A 24,554-nucleotide genomic window follows, 5' to 3' on the forward strand; every position below is an offset into this window, starting at 1 on the left:
GCCAAAGCGGACAATATTCACTGGTGTGGACCCAGGACCCAGATGACTCAACGTCATCAGGTCCAGTTTTTGGACTATCAAGTTTATTTTCAGGTTCATTTCAAGATTCAATTCCAGCTGGTCGTCTTCATTCCTTTGTTAATTCTCCATCATTAAGGAAATGAGAAAGAAAAAGAAGTGAATTTCAAGAAAGAAGGAAATGTGATTCAAGAACTCAAGAAATAAGAAGGAACAATGTCTTTCTTTGGAAATAGAAATGCAACCTAAAAGTGAGAGTGGATGAGAAGCGAAACAGAAATGGAAGAAAGAATTAGAGAAGACAGAAGAATGTTACATATCCAGCCTGCAATGCCATTTGAAGCAGAGAAATAGGGAGAGGAAAGGAGAGAAATATATTGGATTGAGAAAAGAAACAGAAAGGGGAGGAGATTTAGAGAGGAAATAGAGAAGAAGAGATATTTCTTGTATTTGATTCTTGAATGAATCCCTCTTAATACAAGCTACTCTATATATATGTATTCTAGTAAAGAAATAACTCTTCTTGCCACCCATTAACTAATCCCTAACAGACTCTAATTTCATACTCTTTTATTACAATTTCAGCCCCAAAGACCCTCTATTTATTTGTAGCACCCTTTATTCTCCTTATCATAACAAAGAATTAGAAAGAAATTGAAGAAAAGAGGGAGGAATAGAGGGAAGATGAGGAAAGAGTAGAAATTAGGGAGAAGTAGAGAAAGAAAGTGTTATAATAGGAAAGAGAAATGAGTCTGTTAGTCAGGTAGTTAGTAGTTAATAGTTAGTGAGCTGGCAAGTTAGTTAAGGGTCAGCTGTGGAGTTGTTATAATCAGTTGAGAGTAGTTACCTTGGCAGGAGATTCAGTATATAAGAGAGAATATACCAACCTTGTATTGCATTCAGATCATTAATAATACAGTCATTCTCTCTTCCTTTCTCTCTCTCTATCTCTCTCTCTCTATCTCTCTCTCCCCTTTCTCCTGTTCTATTCTTCACTATGTTGGATTGAAAGGCGCATGAGGCCTGTTCCTGACAGAAAGAGATGAGGAATTGAAGAAATCATCCATCTTACACTACAGGAACAAAAAAATGCATCCAAACAATCCCAATTTGATTTTATTCGCTCTCTCTTTGTGTTTTGCTTTCTTCTAAACATCATGCAGAGAACTATACATCCTCTATTAAGAATCAAATCTGATTTCATCCATCAAAATATCATATTATGACAGATTAGTTAATTGGTCTCCCATCAATCAAGTTGACAAAAATGGACAGAGCCCTTCAAAGTCCACAAAATTGAATTAGACCCTTTAGTACTGTAAATCTGAAATATATCTAGAGCAGCTATTGTTATTGATAAAAGAGCGTCCCCAGGGAGGTTAGTATTGGATATGCACAACCTTCATCTCCCCTTGCAAAGTGGCTGCCTCACTAGCTTCAACCCATGACCTCCATATTAAACAACCTTGTGATTGCAAAAAAGCTTATCCTCACACTCATTCTTGATAAAAATCAAGGATTTAAACGCTTTATTTGGGTTATATCCAGTAAGCAAAAAGAAGAGTGGAAATCAAAGCATCTAAAAATAATAAAAGTTACCTTCAAAGCATATATTTTCTCCCTCACGATCACAGTCCAACCATAATACCAAATGACCACAGCCACGAGCTTCTTGGCTTAAATGCCTACAAATATGAGCCTTAATACCAAAAATAACTATTAAAAAGTGTTCAATAAAAACAGAACTCAATGACTCTTATACAGAAATGAATATTAAAAACAACTCATAGCAAATGTCATGCATGTGCTTCAAACAAAAAAAGTTTTTTATCAGAGGAAATTTTGAATTACAAGCAAACCATAATCAGGAACTGATTTAGAACCAATAAAGAACACCCAAAAGGGGATGAGAAACAACGATCATTGTCAATAATAAAAGTCTCTAATAGAATATGTACATGATGTAGGCATTAATAGTATTATTAAGGAAAGTCAGACCTGCATATTTCCTGTATATTTGTATTTATTGTATTCTAAAGACTAGTCTTGTAGTAGCACAATCATAGAGATTACATTCATGAAATATATTTGTATATCTTTCTTGATCAATATAAGAAAATAAATTCTCTTCACATGATACCATACCAGAGCTTCCAATTCATTAAGGCTTCGGTACTCTTCAAGAATACTGTTCATCGGCATTGTTCATCAGCACTATTCACAGTCTAAGTTTCTGCATCAGATTGGTGTTTGCTGTTGCAGTTTCCCCATGGTCGGTTTTGGGTTTCAAATATTCAATACCTCTTTTGTGGATTCCTTCTCTAATTTTCCATTTGGGTATTTCAAATCTCTTGTTCATAGGGCTTTTCTCTTGTATTCAGTGAGCAAATTTCATTTTGTTACATGAAGACCTTTTTGAATTTTAGATATTTATTATTGCTAAAGACAAGGGTGAAATAAGGTTGTGATTCTGGATGTGATTCCAGTGACGATTAAAATCACCAAACACAACAGTGATAACTAGAAACACTAAGCACAAGCTTAATGGCTCAAATTACCTGGAGTGGAGTAACACAGCTAGGATTTACTCGAGGAGCATCAATAAGGATGACATCTCACATGTAATCCACCGAATAATGATACAAAACAAGCCTCGCTATGGGAGGATGCCCATTTTTTCTTACAGCTTCTGAACTCTAGAGAGATAATTAGCATTGATGGAATATTTGGATTTTTTTATTTTAGGAAAAGAAATATTTCTCACACGTATAATGTTTATGGGACCTTCTATTGAGCTAAGAGACAAAATAGGACTCTCATAGCTTACTTTATGGATTTCAAACAAGTCTACAAGTAACTCAACGTCTTCTTACTTTTTAGCCCTAATATAAAAGCACAATAGGCTTAGTGTGAGCAAATGGCTAGTATGAATTCTTTTACTGGTTTATCTCTAGAGTTTGATAATTGATACTAATAAGCCTCCTATTCTCTCTAGTTTTGATATTTTTTTCCCTGCCAGGCATGTTCACCATAATACTTCATAAAAGTACTTAAATTTCATATAAATTTCACAATGTATTGGTGGTACTCTTGTTAGTTGCTATGCAAATTGACAGCAGGGCACTAGAGGAGGCAACTGAGGATGGGTCATGTTTGAAACTTCAGAGAAAAAATCAAGCTCATAGATTATGAATATGGCAAATAAGAAATCTAAGCTTCATCCTCTGAGAAACCAATCTTGGTATCTGCCTAAGAGTTTGCACAGTTCTCTTTGTAGCAAGCGTCTTTAAATGGGCCATTGATTCTAACCTTGATCTCCCCATTCCCCTTCGAAAAGATAAACATACGTGTACTTATCCTATATCCTCTTTTGTTTCTTATAACATCTATCTCCTTCTTCTCGGTGTTTTTTTACTTTCTAGATTTAGAACTGTTGTGAGGCTTTGTCCCATCCTTCTTGAAGTGTTATTATGAAAGAGGAAATGGAAACCTTACATGCTAACGGTACATGGATATGCTTAAACATATGGGGTTGATCACTCTAAACATTATCCCCTATGGCCAACTTATAAATATATAGTAAATTCTTTTTTTTTTTTTGATAGCAACATATGATTGGCTTTTTTATCAGTTCGTTACAAAGAATTTTTCTCCATACATGATCTTGAAGATGAGCAATATATGGAGTAACCTCCTAAATTTGTTGCTCAAGGACTGGGTAATTAAACATCTTGGCAAATCACTTTATAGCCTAAAACAAAGTCCTCGGGCTTGATTTGGTATTAAGTAAGGAGGCACTGGAATTCGGTATGCAAAAAAGTAAGGTAATCACTCAATATTCTATAGGCAATTTGAGGTTGATCTAATTCTGTTAGTATTTTATGTGAATGATATTGTTTCAATGAAAGTGACTCGATAGGTATTTCATCTCTCAAGTCTTTTCTTCATACTCTGTTTCAGACAAAAGACACCATACTACTAAGCATTTCTTGGATATGGAAGAAATGACAAGTAAAAAAGGCATTAATTTCTCTCAAAGAAGGTTTGTCCTTCATCTTTTGGCAAAAAATAAGAAAAATGGGCGCTAAATCTTGCAGTGTACCAGCAACTCAGAATTTACAACTTGTAGCAGAGGATAGTGAGTTACTTTAGGATCCTAAAAAATATAGGACGTTTGTGGGTAAGTTGAATTATCTTACAGTAACTCATTCTGACATTGCAAATTCTATTAGTATAAAATTTTATGTCTTTCTCAATTGTCACTCATCAGAAGTTTCAAGACAAATCTTGTGTTAGTAGAAGGGAGCTGTAGGATGAGGCTTATTATATAGCAATAATGGACATTAAAATATTGAATGTTTTTCAAATGTAAATTGGGTAGAATTCAAAGTTGACAAAAGGTCGACTATAAGATATCTTCTTTGTTAGAGGTAATTGGAAGTATGGGGGAGTAAGAAATCTAGTATGGTTTCTCAATCTAGTGTTGAATCAGAATATAGGACCATGAGTGAAGTAATTCATCAGGTTACTAGACGAGGTTAGACTAAAAGACCTCACTGCTTGCCAAATTGTAATGTGATAATCAAGTTGCCCTCCATATTACTTTCAATCCAGTATTCCATGAGCTAACTAAATGCATTGAGATTGATTGTCGCATAGTACAAGAAAATATTCTACAAATAATCATCTAAATTGGATATATAAAAGTTAGAGAACAAATGAGAGATACATCCACAAAAACTTTGAGTGGAGCTAGGATTGACAATATTTGTAATAAGTTGGGCATAATTAATACACATATATGCCCCAACTACTAAGGAAAGTCGAACCCTACATATTTCCTGCATATTTGTATTTATTATTTTCCTAAACAACAGTTGTAGCACAATCACTATCATAGGGATTATACTTCACAAGTATAATAACTAGTCCTAGTGTCCTACTAGTACAAGGATTAGGAATCCTAACAACTAATAACCAACAGATATGAATTAGAAATCCCAAACCAACTCAAACTCCCTAAACAAAATAGAGGGAAAATTACTATTTAGTCCTCATATTATGGAGAAACTCATTAATTAGTCTATTATAAAAAATACATTATTGCATTCCAAACGTTTTAAAAAGTCAACTAATCAGTAACTCCATTAATTTTAGTTTAAGTGTTTTACTATTTAATCCCTGTGAATTGAAAAAACTCATTAGTTAGTCTCTCAGTTTTATAAAAAATCTACTAATAGTCCCTCCGTATCAAGAGCATTTTAAATTTTTTTTCAACAAAACAGCTAAAATTAATAGATGGACTAATTAGTAGATATTTTAAAATGTCATGGACATTTTAATATACTTTTCAAATTTGAGGGACTAACTAATGAGTTTTTATATAACACAGGAACCAAATAGTAATTTTTCCTAGAATAAAATACTACTACACAAATAATAAAGAAATCTTCAACTTTATAATACTAAAACAACCTAAATTAAATATCTTAATATTACAATTAAAAATTAAATAAAAATAATTCCTAAAAAGGCTCTTTCTTGGGTGCATCAAGAGCTTTCTCCAAATAAGGAATAGAGCTATTTTAAGGAAATTGGAAATATTCACTTATAGCATAAAGTATACAAGACAAGCACTTGCATAAGATAGCACCTAATGCGTGCGTCTGCAACCATCAAAACTGTCTAGGGCAAATTCCTCCATACCTATATACAATCAAGAAGCGAAGAGCCCTATAGATTAACTATAACACATCAAGCACAAATATGCATGCACATCAAAAGATAGATATGCAAATAGTTATATATTACTATACACATATAAGTACAAATATATGAAATTATTATATTAAATATCATAAAAACGTAAATTCATGTGTTGAGAAAAACTAGAAAAACATAAGAGTGCCAATTTTTGTTATTATCCTAAGGATTTCAATTACAATATTTTTGTTAATGGAGTGCTCATACTTCTACTTATGACACTTGCCTATCAATACAAGACAAAATTAACATAGAAAGTATGCATAGGCAAAAAGAAAGTACAACTAAGAGCCTGTTTGGTATCGAGTTTGGAGCCCAAAAAAGTGCTTTTTAGAAAAAGCATCACTTTAGATGCTGTTGAAAAAAGCAGTTTTGAAACAGTTGTTTGTTATTTTGGTGTTTTTATGACTAAATTATATCAAAAATAATTTTAAATTATTTTTTAATATTTTCTAAATAATATTTTTAAAACAGTGCTTTTCTCAACTAGAGCTCTATCAGCAATGCCAAACAGGCCTTAAATGGTAAACAAGAAGCCAGCATTACCTTAGGGTTTGTTTCAGTCTTAACAATTTGAGCTTGAAAAAGATCCGTAGGATCAGTGACTGTCCAATCTTGATATTTTGATGGAAAATCTACACTATTTTTGCATAAGAAGGAGAAAAACAAAAAAAGGGAAACCCAATAGTTAGAAGTATGAAGAAAATCATTAGTAAAGAGCACGTATACGTATTTTCAAAGTCAGATTTATCTTTGGTAATTCCAGAAAGAGTAAACGAGAACATGTATTAATTCACATAAATCCATCAATAATAGGATAAGGTAAATAATTGATTTGTTTTTACAAAACTTATTGAACTGAACACTACACTCTTGTAACAGGTTCTGAAGCAAATTAAACCAAAAGGAAGAAAATTGGTAGGTGAAAACTATTGTACTAGTCTCAAGAAAGGGTTTCGGTTTCCATTTAATACTTGAAAAGGATAAAGAAAACAGAAGTGCATTATCTATTTGAGATTTCCTATTTCATTACAGAAGTTTAATATTGTGCAATTAACTTTGTATGGTGCATAAAAGAAAATTACTTTTGCAATTTATTGCAGTTGCAATAGCAATAACCAAAATAAAGAGAAAGCTAAAAAAGAAAACCTTCTTTCTGTGACTATATCAGAATAGGGAGAAAGGACCTGAAAATATGCCCAATAACTGATGTCACCTTATAATGTGCAGGAAATCCAAGAAATGTTCCATCAAATTCATGGACCTCTGTACTACCCCTCTTGGTGAACATCTGTAGTTTAGACAATTGTTAGTCACTAATAAAAATTTTTCTCTAGAATGACAATGGCAGATAAACACAATAGAACAAAAGGATAAATGTGAATGCATACAGGTGAGCACCCAAAAACAAAGAGATTCAGTAACATTCGTAAACTTTCACCTATTTCCTATGTGATAGTTAAACCTTCATTTTTTGCAACCAAGTGCTTCAACAAGCCGGTGCCAATAATTTTGAGTTAAGTAAATTTGGCTAGAATTTCACGCTGGAAATTGAACATTAAAGCCTTCCCTCTATAGATATGTTGAGTTTGATATATAAACAACATTACTAATACTAACCAAGGGCCAACATATTTTTTTAATAGGAGAACTATCATTGAAACCTTTAAACACACTGAAATTCACAATAATAAAAATAAATGGCATACTGTTGAGAAAAATAATGAAACCTAATGAACCTGATGAACTTATTGCTCTTATTTAAAAGAAAAGAAGTGCTTGAGGCCATATCAAATTATCAACATTCCAGCAAGAGATTCTGACTTAATGCACTAGATTAAACATTACTGGTATGATTAAGAACGTGATTGCAAGAAATTTAAATTTGAGCTCATGTAAAAATCAAGTTAAAGTTCAAGCATTATTGGTGTTAGTAGTAGTACCCTCAATAAACAATCAACAAATCCAATAAGAAAGAAAGTGTATTTAGATTAAATACAAATCTCCATGTATTTAGAACTGTACACAGTGACGTGAAATTCTTAAGGAAAGGTCAGCTTCAAAAACTTAGAAATTGAAAGTCATTGTGCTTCTAGGCCGACAACATTTCAAGTTGACCAATCAAAGTTGTGTTTACTACTTTTATAATTTAACTTAATTAATTAAGTGTAGTCCATGAGGAATCCCAGTAAGTTGTATGCTAACGAATCTTAATATTATACTGAACCATTTAATGTGAACGTGTCATAAGTCAGTGTTAAGTTCAAACATATTTCTCAGTCCAATTCTTGAAAGTTCAAAGAGTCTCAGCATAGAATTTTACATTTCTTTTCGAGATTAAAGGAATTCAGTAGGAAATACTCCACTCAGAATTATAGGTTTTGATCAACGAATTTTATGCTTTAATTCCCTGAGCTACGTCAATTTTGAGCCCCTGCACAGTGTGCACACTAATATCATCAAATCTCAGTCATTGTCATTAGATTTTATGTTTAAAACCCAAAGATAAATTAGTAGTTATAATTCACTCAATTAAATATAGGGTACACAACTACACATGGATTTAGCTTATTTGGTATGCTAATTTAATTCATGGCATGCAATTTATATTTATTCAGCATGTGAATTACATTTATGTGGCACAATGTATTGTTTCATTTTATTTTGTAAAAAAAAATTATAAAATTAAAATTAATATTATAAACTTTTTTGTAAAATTAGTGCACCATAAGCATGAGATTGAAGTTTAATGAAGCCTTAATGCAACAGCAAAAACTATGGAAGTTAAGGGGCATTCAGTATCACTTCTGTTTTTCATTTTTTGTTATTTTAACAGTTAAAAAGCCGAAGACCCTTCAGTAAAATCATTGCATTTTTTCCCTCACGCTTTGGCCCATAATATGATAAAATGAATGCGGTAAGTTTTGGGAAGCAAAGTTTGAGTTTCCCATTTTTTTTCCTTGTTTTCTTCCTTCATCTCTATTTCTCTCTCTTTCTTCTCCTACCAGCCTCTATTTTTCCTTCAAACTCTGGTACATTTTTTCTCACCAGTTTCTCCTACTCCACCATCATAAGTATCATCTAGCATTCTCCTCAAAAGTAGTATATGCTATTTAATCCTTACTTTCTTCAAAATAGACTTTTGATTTCAAGTAACAAAGATGTCCAATCTTTCATCTTGCCAATGAACATGCATTGAAGCTGCATATAAGATGCATGTTTGTGTTGATTTTGCCATTTTCCAATCAGTTTTGCTTACTTTTTATGATATTAATTTGGCTGATAATGGACTTTTTCCTCATGTGATTGTTGCTTTGCCTCTCACCTCTATAACCAAATTCTGTCATTGTCTCTCCTCTGCAACTAAATTCTTTGTATATGCACGAAGGCAATGGTGCAAAATAATATCAATGCAAGGGAAGATGGGGTAAAATGATGTCATATAATAAATGGTTGATCAAAAAGAATTTAGTTTTTACAAAACTAAATAGGAAAATCAACAGCTTAACCGATTGAATCCTAAATGGATTCTTCCACAATATAAAGAATTTTCACAGAATGGATTATCCCAAGAGATTAAAGGACCTCACAAAGGTTGAAATAAAAAACGAAGAAAGAGAAATTCAGTACCCGACCACCGGAGAGTACAGAAGCTATTGATAGAGCAATACTGGGCTTTTCTGCAACCTGCAAAATCACAATGATAAATTTCGAACAACCAAGAGAAAAATTTTAGCATTGCCAGAAAAAAAAAAATGAAAAAAGAAAGGCATAAGCATATGTATTTTACCATGAGAACTGATGAAGGAGCCATTTTGATGAATTTTAAAGCGGCTGTCTATATGTGCCGTATGTGGATTAGTAGAGAAGCGCAGGTTGCCGATGCCCGTCGACCCTCGACAGTGAAAAAAATAAAAAGGCTTTATTGAGAAAAAGAGAAAGAAGTATCCGATTTCATCATGTATGTATGTCAAAATTCCATGGTTCAAATTAAAAAAAAAAAAATCGAATTGAATGAATTTAAAATTTTATTTTGATTTTTTATTTATTTTAATTTAATTTAATTTTTAAATTCAAAATTTTTAATTTTAATTAATTTAATTTTAATAAAATAAATAAAAAAATTAAACTAAATTAATTAATAATAATAATATATTATTTTTAATAATATAGAGAAATTAAATTATATTAAAAATAAAATATTTTAATTAAATTTTAAAATATTAAAAATTAAATGTAAAAAATAAAAAAATTATTAAAAATTAAAATTAATTAAACTGAATCAGATTGGTTTGATTCAATTTAATTTTTTATCAAAATAAATTCAGTTCGATTTTTATAAATGTTAAAATTTTAAATTTTAATTTATTTAATTCGATTTGATTTTAAACAAAATTAATCATAAAAATATTTACGAAAGGGTAATTACCAAATAAAAAATCATCCTTATATCTGTGTTATACCTTAGCTAATAAAAATAATTTTAAAATTTTAAAATTTTGATTAGTCAATAAAAATAGAATTACATTAAATTATATTTATTTTAATAATTTATTGATTAATTAGAATAAAAAAATTTTATTTATATATCAAAATTACCCCTGCTAACATCAAATAAATCTAATTACTCAATACCTCTCCTCTATTCTATTCCATCTTTCTCATATCTTCTTCTTCTTCAAAAAAAAAAAAGCCCAAAGCAAGAAGCATCTATGCAACTTGTGACAAGATATTACTGCATGCATTAGTAAATAAACTTGAGATTCTTGGTAACGAGTCCCTTTTGGATTGTTGTACATACAACGTTATAAAAGGAAGCATATCGTTAAATTTACTTGAGATTCTTGGTAACGAGTCCCTTTTGAATTGTTGTACATACAACGTTATAAAAGGAAGCATATCGTTAAATTTAGGTCAGGTCTAACTCAACCCCAAAAACTAACTATCAGTGTCTATAGTCCATATAAAAAGGTATGTTGCCCCTTTCCACGACCGATGTGGGATTCAACACATATCAAATAGGAAACAATTTGCATAAACTCCAACAAAATCAAGGGCTCTTAAAAAGGTTGAGCAAAAGAAAGAACCTATGAGAATAGAAACACTGAGAACCAGCATTGTTACAAACGTTTGACGAAATGAATTACTCAATTACGCTTGATGGTTGTTTATCTTTTTGAGGCAGCAAAATCCTTTGATTCAACAAATAAAGCCTCCATGGATTTCCACCATAATATTCACTAGAAAAAATTACTGACCCAACTCTTCCATCCCATCCCATCCCATTTGAGAGTATTTCAGATTGAGACCTAAATTGTTCTGCAGAATTGAGATTCATAAACACTAAATCTTATCAAGAAGCTGTTTGGAAAGCTAACAGCATATCCTATCAAGCTAGTAGCCAGAGTAGAAAATGCAAAACCCTGAATAACAGATAAAGCTAAAGGATTGATAGAAAGTGAAAGGGAGATTGGGTCACTGGAGGAGGCGGCAGTGTTAGCCCCAGCAAGCCCCAAAACAATCACATTCCATGATAAAACCATGATCAATTGACCAACCCCACTAATCAACACGTTTAGGTTAGATTTGGGAATTGGATTTGAGGGCAAACATAGATGAGATCATTTTAGTTTTTTTCTTTTGGACTAAACGGTAAAAATTGGTATAGTTTGACAGAAGTCATTTTCCATTGACATAATTAAAATATAGTGTCATTGGAATGTAATTTTATAACTACAAAAAGTATTTTAATTAATGAAGACATAATACCGATCGGGTGATCAATCAGTTGGTTCGATTTAAAATTGAACCAAATAAATTGAAAATTGAAATTTTAGTATTTATAAAAATCAAACTAAATTGAATTTTGTTAGAAACCAAATCGAACCAAATTGGTCTAATTTGATGCGATTCTATTCAATTTAAATTTTTAATAAATTTTTTATTTTTTACATTTTATTTTTATTATTTTAAAATTTAATTGAAATATTTTAACCTTAATATAATCTAATCTATTTATATTATTAAAAATAATATATTATATTATTATCATTAATCAGTTCGGTTCGATTTTTTCAGTTTTTTCTTATCAAAATCGAATAGAACTGAAATAATCGAAAATTTTAAAATTAAAAATCAAAGCGAACCGAAATAAATAAAAAGCCGAACTGAAATTTTAAATTAATTCAGTTCGATCTCCTCTTTTAAGTTTGACATAATAAGTCAACTTTTTTAAAATTCCTAAATTTTCATCTAAATTTCATATTGACACTAGAGAAAGTGTATATGCCAGTTAAAATTTATTATTATTATTTTTACATGCCCACTTGCTATTTTGCACAACCATATGGTAATAGATGTAAAGAAATAGGGTTAACATAAAGTTTTATTAAATTTGATTGCATGTTCAACAACATGCAGGTAGAGGTGGCAGCAGCAATGGATGAGGCATCCACGGCAAGGGTGGAAAATTACCTCCCTGGACATCTGAATTGTTTGGCTTCTTTGTCTGGTGGGCCAAGAAGTTCAGGGCGAAGAGAGAAGGATCCTCATTGAAATTAGGCATGAGAATGTGATGACGACGGTGGTCTCCGTGGCGATGCTGTTGTATGGTACATATATTAATAGCATGAGAATGTGAATTTGTTGCATTTTGTTTGTATGCAAAGAGAAATGGAGAGCATGGTACTGAGATTAGGGTTAACATTTTTAGGAGTTCTCTTTGCTTTTGGGGGAAATTCAAGTATGGTTTAAAGTATGGATTCAATTAGTGAGTAGTTCAGTTTGAAAATTAATTAGGTTTTGCTTTTATAGGGGTTGAAATTGCTTAGCTTCTTTTCTTTCTCTTGTTTCTTTTCAGGAGGGAAAGAGGGAGAAAAAAAATGCTTGAATTTTCTTGGTACGGAAAGGAGTTATGGAATTGGGTTGAAGACTTACAGTGCTCAAAAGGAAAGAATTTGGTGGTGAAGCAATTACTTGGTGGAAAAACTTACAAGTATCATATTATTATATTTATATGAAATATTGAATTTTTATCTACTTTTTAATCCAAAAAAGTAAAAAAAAAATTAAAGTAAAGTAATAATTTAACTTAATTAATAATCTAAATTATTAATAATATGAATTATTTAAATTATAATTTTATTTTTGACGTACAAGTTAGTTAGTTAATAATCATTTTATATTAATATAATCTAATAAAGTATACTGCCATATATATCTTAAGTTAAAAAAAAATTATATTGAAATCAATTGGTTCAATTGATAAAGAAAGACTATTTAGTGTGTATGGTTAATGGATCAATTCAGGGGTTGATTTTGAATTTTTTAAACTATACATTGAACCATTAGGCATCATTATCAAATTTCTGCTGAATCAAATCTTCATTCCCATGACACTAAACTTGTCATTAACGGAAAGAAAATCCTGCTCCATTTCAATGTGACCTTACTACTTAACACTATATTTTATAGTATGCAACTTATTTGAACATCAAATAAATGGTATCAGTGTGTAATAGTCATGCTTACATGTGTTTTGAGTATATGCAGATAGTAAACACAAGTTGTGTGGTTATTAATGCTCTTTCCGATATACATGCTTGGTTTCTAAGAAAACAGTATCTATGTTATTGTGCTCAAGAATCTGAATTTGGGTAGAAGAAATTGGAAAAAAAAAAAAAAAAGAGGCAATTTTGATGCTTACAAAATAGGCATAAAAAAGAACATCATTCATTCAACTCTTATGAACTGCAAGAATCTGAATTTCAATACAAGACACAGAACCAAAAATTGGTCCTCACAAATGGTGAGAACTGGTATCAACCTACATAAACAGCAAAATGCACCTTCCAAGCTATTTCACAGAAATATTAGTAATACATACACCACCTTGATTCTAAGTATTTTCTCTATATGTTGCACCTATCATATCCAGAAAACCATGATGAGGGTTCTGCAAGCTTTGATAACTCACCATGTTCACCATTATTATAGAATGGCTCAAATTCCTCACGCCATCGCTCGCCTTCATTGAAATGGTCACCTGTATCATACTTGGCTGTTTTAACATCATTACAAGCAGGTTGTATTGTTTCTTTGGGTACGCGAGACTCTGCAAGGAGCTCATTAAGAGTGTTTATCTCATTTTCATGTTTTCTCTTCAATTTATCAATCTGTTTATATGCTTTTGAAGTTTCTTGCTCTGCACCATCTGCTCTCTTCTGCAAAAATATATGAAGTTACATGAGTAATGTAAGAATGTCATGTGACCAAACTTTACCAGTGAATGAATTACAACAAATTAGACAAGCACATACAACACTAGATGACTCAAAGCCTATATTAATAATTCACTATTTTACCAACTCTAAAAGCGTAACTTATCTAGTACATTTTCCAATTCTAAGCAGCAGTCATTAACAATATATAAGCATTTTGTTCCCAAGCCACACACACATACACATACAAGCATCAATATAACTAACACATAAAAGATTGGTACATGCTGTTTGAAAGCCAGTTGCTGATGAATTTACATAAAGCCACATTGAATAAAAACTTGTATTTAACAACTTCAGAAAATTTTAAGAGAAAAACTAAAAGGAAAGAGAAGGGAATTTTTTTTTAAAAAAATTATGTTATGGCAAGGAATTTAAGAGAGAAGATTATTTACAGTGGATCAATAAATAAATTTTTTAGTTTTCCTCCCACTTGCTCTCCATTATGGGGTGATAATATTTGCTTCACCCAAATTTTGAATTATTTCCTCAAGTCTCTTTTCCCCTCTCATTTTTCTCTAATTCACAAACAGAATAAAATAACTTTTCTGACCTATTTTCCTTTTCCCAACTTAGTCCTTCAGACATGGTAAACATTTTATTTATTAATTTACCTTTTAGCAAAGAATGCTACGACTATATTTGCAAACCAAACAAGGTCAAATAATTATACCAAGCTCCTATCCAAATCAATAACAGGGAAACAAAACTAGGATCATTTTGAAGCAAACCTCTGCAGCAGCAATAGCTTCCTCTGCTTCTTTCAGCCTCACTAATAATTCACCAGCAGCTTGTACAGCCTCAACAGTATCCCTCAATTGAGCCTGAAGCATTTTATTTTCATCCCTAAGATATCGCCTCTCTTTTTCCCTTTCTACTTTCAATGCTGAAATTTCTGCTGCAAGGGCATTTATAAACTTGGATTCAGCACCTCTAGCTCCAGCTTTAGAAGCAGCTTTCTTGACACCGTCTATTCCCTCCTGGATCTTTTTGTGGCTTGCAAGTAATTGAATATGTTTTTCCTCAAGATCTGCATACTGTTCAAGCATGCGTGCGTGTCCCTCCATTGCCATTTGCATTGCTTCCTTCAACTCTTCTGCACATTTCTTCTCGGTCTCCAATTCCTGCCTCCTTTTTTCAGCTAGTGCCCTGCTAGCATCAAGTTCTGTTCTCAATTCTTCAACAAGCAAAATCCACTGGCTTTCTGCCTCAGTCCAGCTGATTCTCTCCTGTTCAAGTTTCACTTCAGAACACCCCCCAGTTGCCTCTGGAATTGTACTAAGAGGTGAATAAGTTAATTGCAATAGTGAACGTCTTTTTAGAGCAGAAGTAGATGAAGAGTCAATATAGTACTGCAATTGGTTTCTTAGATCTTGAATCTCTTCCAACAGCACTTCCCTTTCGCCCAAATCATAGAAATTCCGATAATGTTCTAGCTCATCTTGAGCTCTTTTCAGCTCAATATTTGTCCTTAGAACTTCAGGATGATTCTCATATTTCTCTTTCAAAAGCTGTAAATAAAACCTTATATAGATCAAAAGAATTTAGTAAACAAGAGAATCTTAACAAACAAAATCATACCTTATGTTCATGCATAAGGGATACTAGCTCTTCCTCTATGAACTCCTCAGTAGGTAAAACACCATCCATAAGGCTTTCAAGCCGAAGAATTTTTTCCTCCCTTGTTTGCCCTATTATGGCATTACATTCTCTCTCATGCTTGTACTGTTGCACCTGTAAATATTGGCCACGAAGTCATCACATCAGTTGAAAGTATTTAACAGTTTAAGCTGGTTGCTCTACAATGTAGTAACCCTACCAGACGCTTAAGCTGTATTATCTCAGAAGTTTGTTCGGCACAAAACTCTTCCAGAGCCATTTCTCTCCGGATGGCTCCTGCCAAAACCTTCTCTACTGCCTAATTAGTAAATGAGCAAAAATGTTAAGAATATGGTACAGAAATACTCTCTAGATACATCAGACTGACAAGCAATGCTAATAATCAAGCTGTACATGAAATTACTTTGGGAACTTGTTTTTTAGATTTATCAGCACACTCTGAGCCATCAATAGGTACTAACTGCAAGTTTGAGCTGTCATCAGCATCTTTCTCCTCCAGTTGTTTCTTGCTCTTGCATCTCTTACAGACAAACTCTTCATCTTCTTCTGGTATGTCATTATTTTCAGGATATGTTTGCACGCCTGCATCAACTTTTTCAACCAGCTTCACTTGCTTGGGTTCTGGAGGTCTACAAGAAAACCTAAAGGATGATCGCCTGAATGCTGAACTCTTGCGGTGACTCTCAATAACTTCCAGGCCTCGATGGAGGCTAGCTGCCAAATGCTCTGTTGTTGCAGGAAAACCTTTACTTTTTTGAGAAGTCAAAGCATCACATGAGCTGCTACTCATGGATTTTGCAAAAGATATATGTATATCCTCCAGGTTTGATTTACTTTCATCTTTAGAATCTTTCTGGGAAGCTGTTGAAATGGATGAGGTTCGGAGACTTTTCCTGCTGCTGGTAATTCTGGGTGAAACACTTGGAGTTGGAGACTTAAGGGTAGGTGATGCTTCACATGGGACTATGCTGAGGCTAGAAGGTGATGCACAATGCATTGCATCATTTTGAGAGCCATCTATTTTGCCCACCACTATCATTTCCATAGAAAATCTAGTTTGAGAATCAGATTCCATCATTCTACTAGGTGATTGTTCAGTCAACAATTTACCGACAGAGGAGCTAAGATTTCTTTTTTCCTTGTCATTATTATTGGAGGGCCCTTTGGAGGAATCTTCATCAAGCGTACGAATGAGTATTTGGACATCCTTGTCATTAACATTGGAACAACCTTGGGCAATTCTAACAGGGTGAGCACAATCAACATACACAGTTTCCTGTTTCTCACCTTGTTCAGAAATGCCTTCTTCCATTTCAACAACTGCATCAGGATCTTGTTCGAAACTACATCTCCTTTTGTCAATAATATTGCAATCTTCAGTGTCTGCTGGTTGCAGTCCTTCAATGCAGAGATTTTCAACAGCATCCTCATCAATTTCCATCTCTTCATCACCATCCTCATCTACTTGAGTTAGTCGTGGATGCGGATGAATAAGACTTTTCAGTAGGTTCAAGCTTTTACGAGGATCCCAGCCTGTTGGGCTGTTGCTATTCATCTTCACTCGATGCAATTCATCCTGTTGTGTTTATCCTTTGAGTTAAATAAAAACACAATAGTTGAAACAACCTGATTATAAACAATAATAAGAGCCTACCCTTAGCTGTCGAATTACTTCTCGCAAGTGATTAACATCATTCTCCATCTCTTCATTAATGATTGCCTTGTTCTTGATTGCCTTTGCACGCTGTGCAAACCGCAATGTACTGAAAGTTTCACTCTTGCAACTGCATTATTGATTACAGTGAACAGCCATTATGAGAGAGAAGAGAGAGACAGACAGACAGACGGACAGGGAGAGAGAGAGAGAGAGAGAGATGGCGGAGGAAGGTTGTTTAAAGCCATCAACAGTATTACCTTTGTGCAGGAGAAACAGCACACACCATTGCTAATTTTGCATTGCCTCCAAGAGATTCTTGTAACAAAAATGTCAACCTTGAGTCTCTATAAGGGATATGCCTTTGCTTACCAGTTTGAGAAACTTCAGCAAGAATGTTTATCAAGTTCCTGCAAATCCAATAATTTGGAACTAGCAGATATCTCTCTGTTTATGCAAGGTCATAATATTGAATATGCCCATGATGACGACTATTGCAACTGAGAAACATACAAACTCCTTTTCTCATAATTAACAGAAAGACATAAAAAGCAAGTTGAAAGGACAATAATTTTTTACAATTTACTTTATTTTTCAAGCAATCAATTCTCATATACTGTCTGCAAAGTAACATGGTTTTCATTCACAATGTTTGATAGACACCTATACTTGTTATCCAAGAGAATGCTCATTTCAATTCATTTTTGGGCCATATGTCTATCTAAGCTCTTCATATTACACGCTTTCCATAACAAACAAATAGATAAACTGATACCATGAATGGCTCTAAATAGGTCTCACTTAAGTATTCAGTAAACAGAAACTAAAATAAATAACCTGATGTCAGTGGCTTTTGCATCATAATTATCCAGCTAGATGTAGTGAGATAGTAAAAATAGTGAAATTTTAAATCAAAAGAGAGCAACTGAGCCGAAAGAGAGATGAGGGATGAAATATTGTTAGGGAACTCATGGCCGGATATGAAGACAATTAAGCTACTCACATTTAGGGTAGTTTGGATGGAAAAACAAGCAAGACCAAACTCAATTTTCAGAACATGTATATTCTAATTTATATGTAACTTTTTTATTGTTTACTGTAACATGTTTTATTTTTTATGCATTCAGTTACATTTGATCAATGATATTTACTTTTTACAGCAGCATAGCTTGAACTCAATCACACAACCACGAGCAACATATAATTGTAGCTTACAGGACATCCAATATCTTCATGTTGCTGTATCATATTGCATATATAAACTCAACAAGTTATAAATTTTAATTTTCAAGAAGGAATTAAAAAAAATGAAATAGAAAGTGATAGTACCCTAGCTGTGACAGAGATCGGTTTATATTCCCTGCTTCCTTCAAACGTTCGCCAGCAGCACCGGTTAATTTTTGTCGCTCTGACCCAGCTAGATCAACAAGATTTATTCTGCTTGTTTTTAAGCTGCTTATGCCATCTGTCACACCCTATAAGTAAACAGTTTACTTTAGGATTCCACTGGAATAGCAATAAGAAACTACCAATTAAATGTACTTTTTAATTTTTTTTGAAAAGTTGCTATCCACATAAAGAGATTTGGTTTCAAGAAACAAATATTATGACATAGATTTCACAAAAGCCAGTTTGCTTAGTCAGCACGTTAATCTATGTTTGCGATTATATTTAGGTCAAAATGCCCTTTCTAGAGAGCAAGCAGTAGAGGAAGAAGAAAGAGAGGCATGAATCCCACCTGATGAGATAATGATGCTTAAAGAGAAATGAGAAGACAATATAATTTCTTTTAATAAGACACGATTAATTGATACAAAGATAATGGAACTTTACCTTGCATCGAGATTCAACAACACAAGTGAAAACACCATGTGAACGAGAACTCTCAGCATTTATACTGGTTGCACCAGTCCTTCGGTTGTTTAACCCCTAAGGAATTTATTAGGCAATTGTAAGTATCCTTAAGTGAATGGATCATATGCATGTTTGTGTGTGCATGCCTGCAACATTGCTCATCATTAACACGTTGTTTGTAGAAACATCAGAGTTATGCCAAAGGACTATTAAAGCCACAACCAGTATAACATAACACAATGACTAAGCAAGCAAAAGGCTTATTTGTGTAGGCCAATAGTCATATAAGCTCTTCAATTTTTTTAGAGCTAAACAAACTTTTCATCTATTAAAATATATTAAATAAGACCTTTAAATTTTAATAATAGATTAATTATTCTCCTAAAGAACACAAAACCCTTCAAATTCTAAAGAAAAGGTTATATAAAACCTTCACATTTTTAAAATATATTCAAATAAGCACTTATTTCTAATTCATTTTTTTTTTCTCATATTCTATCTTGTTACTATGTGACTAACATCCTTCGGTGATGTTTGTCAACTTATATTGTATCAAAATCATACTTCATTAGATAATAATCAAATTAGTAATGGTAACTAAGGAGAAGGCAGTAAACCTGTAAAGTAGTTTTTTGAATCATTCAACCAAAAAGCATATTCAATTTTCTTTAGGATACTTCAAATACTCATCGTAATGTTACAAATCGAGTATATATGATGGATGATGAAAACCTCATATATTAGAAAATTTTTGTGTATGACTTTAGTTGGATTTGAATTGAAGCAAATTATAATCTAGTCTATCTTTTATCTATCTCTAAAAGTTAAAGGACTTATTTGTCCCATTTTAAAATATGAAAGATATATATATGTCCCTTTAAAGCATATTTAATCGATTATTTTTTTCAAAAAAATTAAGACTTATTTGGCTTAAGTTGAAGGTCTTATTTTGATCTAGAAAATATTTAAAGACTTATATGACTATTGGCTAATACTTTATGGGTCAACAAGGCCTTTTTGGTTGACTTAGTACATGTAAGGACAGGCAGCATATACTATAAAAACAAATTTTGAGAGAAAAGCAACTATTTTTTTGTTGATTGAAGTCGAGTGATTTACAACAGATCTACATACACACCCTAATCGAACAAACAAGCTATGCTACCTAATTAATAACATACACGTAGTTTAGCTAAGATAGCATCTAAATAACTTTGCCACTTTTTCCCCTTTGACAACTCTACTTTCTTTCCTGTTATATCAGCTAATAATTAATAGTGTGTTTCCTACAATAAAAGGGTAAATACTAGCATTCAGATGCTGTCTTACTTTATCAGTGCCATCCCACAGACAGTTCTCAGCACAAGTCAGAGCATTTCACAACATAGATTATTTCATAGCACAAGCAAAGTTAAAAAGCCAAACCTTTATCAGAAGTTGAGTCACATCCTTCATTGAAAACACATACTCTTCTCTTAGATTTTCAACATAGACACCAGATTTCACATCTTCTCTTATCTGAAAGATGGCAGAAATGCAATATAAGAAAAACAATTTTTGTCAATATAAATAAAAAACTTAGGTTGCAAAATCTGATCTTCTTGATCACCTGGAGGTTTCGTTGGTTTGGGTCCAGCAAATCTGTTATTTGCTCATTATAAATCTGCAAAAACAAATTTGAAGAAGCATTGGGTGCAACATATGCAGAAAAAATAGGGGAATTCACCAGAACAGTAATTAACCTCAAGAAAAGAGCAGCGACATTGATACTTCAGTTGTTTGTCAGCATCTTTGATTTGCTCCTGCACAGGAGATAAAAAGGGCATTGCAAAATCTGATCTTCACTATTTTGGCAACCAACAAAATTGATCCCTACCTCATTTATTCTGGCAAAGAGCCGTTGAAAGACACGAGGAGTTAAACCTTGTTGATCACTGGATAAGTTCTCTTCCAAGAGGGCATTAGCTGGCCCCCACATAGTGTAGGTCTTTCCACTTCCTGTCTGAATAATTTAATTTTGAAATGGACAAAAAAGTTGGGAAATTGCCAATTGTAATATAATACAAAATGAAGAATGTTAACAAGAGTCAAATGAACCTGTCCATAGGCAAATACTGAACTGTTAAATCCAGCAAGACAATTTTCAACAAGAGGGGCTCCTACAAGATGGAAAATGTCTAGCTGTGGAAAAAAAGAAGGGAAAAGAAAAGCTTTGAGCATTTCCCAATAAAAATCATCAAGCAATATTGCAGAGATATTTATGATAGAGATCTTGCCTGTGTTGATTGTGCATCAGCTACTGAGTCAAATGTGAAGCTATGGCCATTTATTGACAAAGATTGATCGGATACCTTTTGAACTATCGTTTCCCCTTCCTCTTCATCTTTGGTTATTGGTCGTATTCTCACAATAACCTGAGATTTTGTGAAAATGAAAAGGGAAAAGAAGTGGCAAAAACACAATCAACTAGGATTCTAATGCTAGGAAGCCAAAATTATTTGAGCTCAAAGCAATAACATCGGAAGATATAAAAAAAATTGGTAAAAGAAAAGGAGAGATGATGATAGCCCCATATAGTCCTTAGTTTCTTGAGACCAAAATTCCAATTTAATTTAGGTACTAAGCAAAAAAATTGCATTGGTTGACAATTACAGAGGGTTTAAATTTGACAGAAATCTGAATACTCAAGTAAAGAAAGTGAGAGTGAATTCAAAACAGAATTCACAAATAAAAACAAACTTAAATTTGATTAAAGGTAAAAATGTTTTACAAGAAAGAAACCAATGAGAAAATTTAAAAATAAATAAATAAATGAAACTAACACTTCCGCTGTATCAAGATAAGGCCTAAAGTAAAACCGACACAGGCATCTTAGTTATCAAACAAGAAACCTTAAAAAAAATCCAGGCATTTCATGCTGGGGAAGAAAGCAGCAACAAGGAAGTTGAAACCAAAGTTTGACCAAACAGAAACCTAAATTCGGTACGAATTGCGTGAAGGAACAATAAATAATAACCTTAACACCAGAATCCAGGACAGCATTTTCCGGCACGGTTTCCATATTGAGTTTGCGCTTGAGAGGGTTGAAGGATGGAGGCCTGGGCGGCAATGGACTCTTCATCTTGGCAGCAGGGGACGGCGAGGGCTTTTGATCTGACGGCAGTGGAATAGAATTCAGATTTGACGGCGGAGCGTTCTCTTTATACAACTTTTGCCTCCGTGAAGAAAACTGCGTTGGCGATGGCTTCAATTTATTGGAGCTAGGGTTTGGCGACTGTAATGCAGGCTCACCGTTGGCGTGTGCTTCTCTTAAAATCGCGTTTCTTGACTGTACAAAATGCTTCATTGTGGAAATTGTACAACAACAGAGAGAGAGAGTTAGGGAAAGTAGGGTTTGGACAAGGCAGCGAGAGAAGAGGAGCAGACGTGAGGGAAGAAGTGAGAGAATGGAGGAGAGAGATATGTAGCCGTTAACAGTGGAAATTTTGAATTTGGTGTTAGGGGTCTTATTTTATTCTGATTTTGAAATTGTGTTGGATCTGGAAAAGCTGGAGGAGAAGGGATCCCAGGTGTCCATTATGTATTTGGTAAATTAAATTATATTACTAAATTTTAACACAATTAATAAATTTAAACTTTTATTTTTAAAATTAAACAATTAAAACTCTGAACTTTAAATTCATATAATTATAAATCATTTATTCATAAAATTTATTATTAAATTAATATAAAAATATTTTAAATTTAAAAATATTTTTATCACGATAATACATTTAAATAAATTTAAAAAATTTAAAGTTGTATTTTTTCATCTTTAATTTTTATTTAAAAAAAAAATACTTTCATCATTCCCTACCCACGAGGCTGAGCGCGCTGGGGGCCATTCCCATACACGAGACTAAGCGCGTCAAGAGTCTGGCGTTTTTACAAAAGCGTCGTGAGATTTTTTAATTTTAGCTTTGATGTCACTGAGAGGAGCAACAGGCAAGTTATTTGTTTATTTCTTTTAATTATTAATATATTATAATAATATATTTATATTAATTTAATTATATTATTTATAATATAATTTCTTATAATAATAAATTTTTCATAATATATTTTATTATTTTTAATATATTATTATAATATTATTATAATTAAATAATATTAATTATAAATTATTAATATGTAATTATTATAATTATTATATTTTATTATTTTTAATATACAAGAGTATTATAAAAATTAATAATAAAAAATATTTAAAATTATAATATTATTCTATTATTAGAATCGCTAAACTAAATAATTTATAAAAAATAGATTAATTAATTAATATAAATATTTAAAATCATAAAAAAATTTATATTTTATTAGATTATTTTTATATAACCGTACAAGTCTAATAGTAAAATAATATTAATTTTATAAATTGAAATTATATAATATCAGTAATATTTTTTAATTTTAATATTAATAATAAAATATATTAAATCTTAATATATTAAATATATTAATATTTAAAATTATAAAATGATATCATAATTAAATATTAATAATTATTAAATTGTTTATAATTTATTAAAAAAATTAATTAATCAATATAAATATTTAAAATTAAAAAAATTAAATTTATATTTTATTAAATTAATCTCTCAAAGTCTAATCACAAAATAATATTAATTTTGTAATATATTTACCAGTAAACAAGAAAAAAAAAAAAGAGATTTATGATAATTTTATAATTTTTTATAAACATTTTAATAGTAAGATAATATTATAATTTTAAATATCTTTATGTAGAAGTATTATTGTTATCATTTTTATAATATTTATATATATATTAAAAATAATAAAATATTATACAAAATATAATAATTATGTATAAATTTATAATTGATATTATTTAATTATAATATTACTATAATAATATATTAAAAGTAATACTTTATAATTGGTACTACTTAAATTGATAATTAATTTTAATTGGTAGAATTCAATAAATTTAGTTTTTTTTAAATAATTTTATTTTTTTAATATATTAGTATAGTAATATTATAATTAAATAATATAGTTATAAGTTTTTTAATAAATAGTTACCATATCTTTTAATTATAGTACTTCTATTTGTACGAGAGCGACTCAATAAAAATTAAATTAAATTTTTATAATATTAAATATTTATATTAATTAATTAATTTATTTTTTAATTACAAATAATTCAATAATTTATTGATAAATAATTATTATATTTAATATAATGTATTATTCTTAATATATAAAACACTATAAAAGTCCATAAAAAAACATTTAGAGTTAAAAAATGATATTATTCCATAATTAAAAGTATACCAAATCATTAATATTATTGAATTACATATTAT

The 24,554-nt window shown here is 31.5% G+C and overlaps 2 protein-coding genes across 6 annotated transcripts in view; both read right to left on the minus strand.

The window, feature by feature from the left end:
- The window catches only part of LOC110624128 (DNA topoisomerase 3-beta), a 40,487-nt gene extending 30,757 nt beyond the window's left edge, over positions 1-9,730 (minus strand). For 2 of the 4 annotated variants that reach the window (XM_043950999.1, XM_021769236.2), the window contains exons 1-5: positions 9,572-9,730; positions 9,412-9,468; positions 6,969-7,072; positions 6,328-6,421; positions 1,618-1,717 (exon numbers count right to left, since the gene is read on the minus strand). In XM_043950999.1, the coding sequence (XP_043806934.1) occupies positions 1,618-1,717; positions 6,328-6,421; positions 6,969-7,072; positions 9,412-9,468; positions 9,572-9,595 (379 nt within the window). In that variant the 5' untranslated portion in view covers positions 9,596-9,730. Of the gene's footprint in view, positions 1-1,617; positions 1,718-6,327; positions 6,422-6,968; positions 7,073-8,104; positions 8,201-9,411; positions 9,469-9,571 lie in introns of those variants that run through there. The other 2 variants (XM_021769249.2, XM_021769242.2) reach the window with 2 other exon arrangements.
- A 3,760-nt stretch (positions 9,731-13,490) lies between these two features.
- Positions 13,491-22,741, minus strand: LOC110624147 (kinesin-like protein KIN-12B). 2 transcript variants are annotated; one of them, XM_021769263.2, is made up of 16 exons: positions 22,205-22,741; positions 21,465-21,602; positions 21,286-21,369; positions 21,065-21,190; positions 20,931-20,990; positions 20,798-20,851; positions 20,614-20,706; positions 19,168-19,263; positions 18,664-18,809; positions 17,595-17,744; positions 17,335-17,464; positions 16,084-17,256; positions 15,880-15,978; positions 15,642-15,794; positions 14,792-15,571; positions 13,491-14,003 (listed from the first exon to the last, which is right to left on the minus strand). In XM_021769263.2, exons 1-16 carry the CDS (start codon positions 22,532-22,534, stop codon positions 13,692-13,694), a joined length of 3,924 nt encoding a protein of 1,307 aa, XP_021624955.1. In that variant the 5' UTR covers positions 22,535-22,741; the 3' UTR covers positions 13,491-13,691. The 2 variants fall into 2 exon arrangements, with proteins under 2 accessions (XP_021624955.1, XP_021624964.1); XM_021769272.2 differs by lacking the exon at positions 22,205-22,741 and having other exon boundaries at positions 21,065-21,186; positions 21,465-21,510.
- Between the last annotated feature and the right edge of the window lie 1,813 nt (positions 22,742-24,554).

This window comes from Manihot esculenta, chromosome 1, assembly GCF_001659605.2.
Source record: "Manihot esculenta cultivar AM560-2 chromosome 1, M.esculenta_v8, whole genome shotgun sequence".
Classification (NCBI taxonomy): Eukaryota; Viridiplantae; Streptophyta; class Magnoliopsida; order Malpighiales; family Euphorbiaceae; genus Manihot; species Manihot esculenta.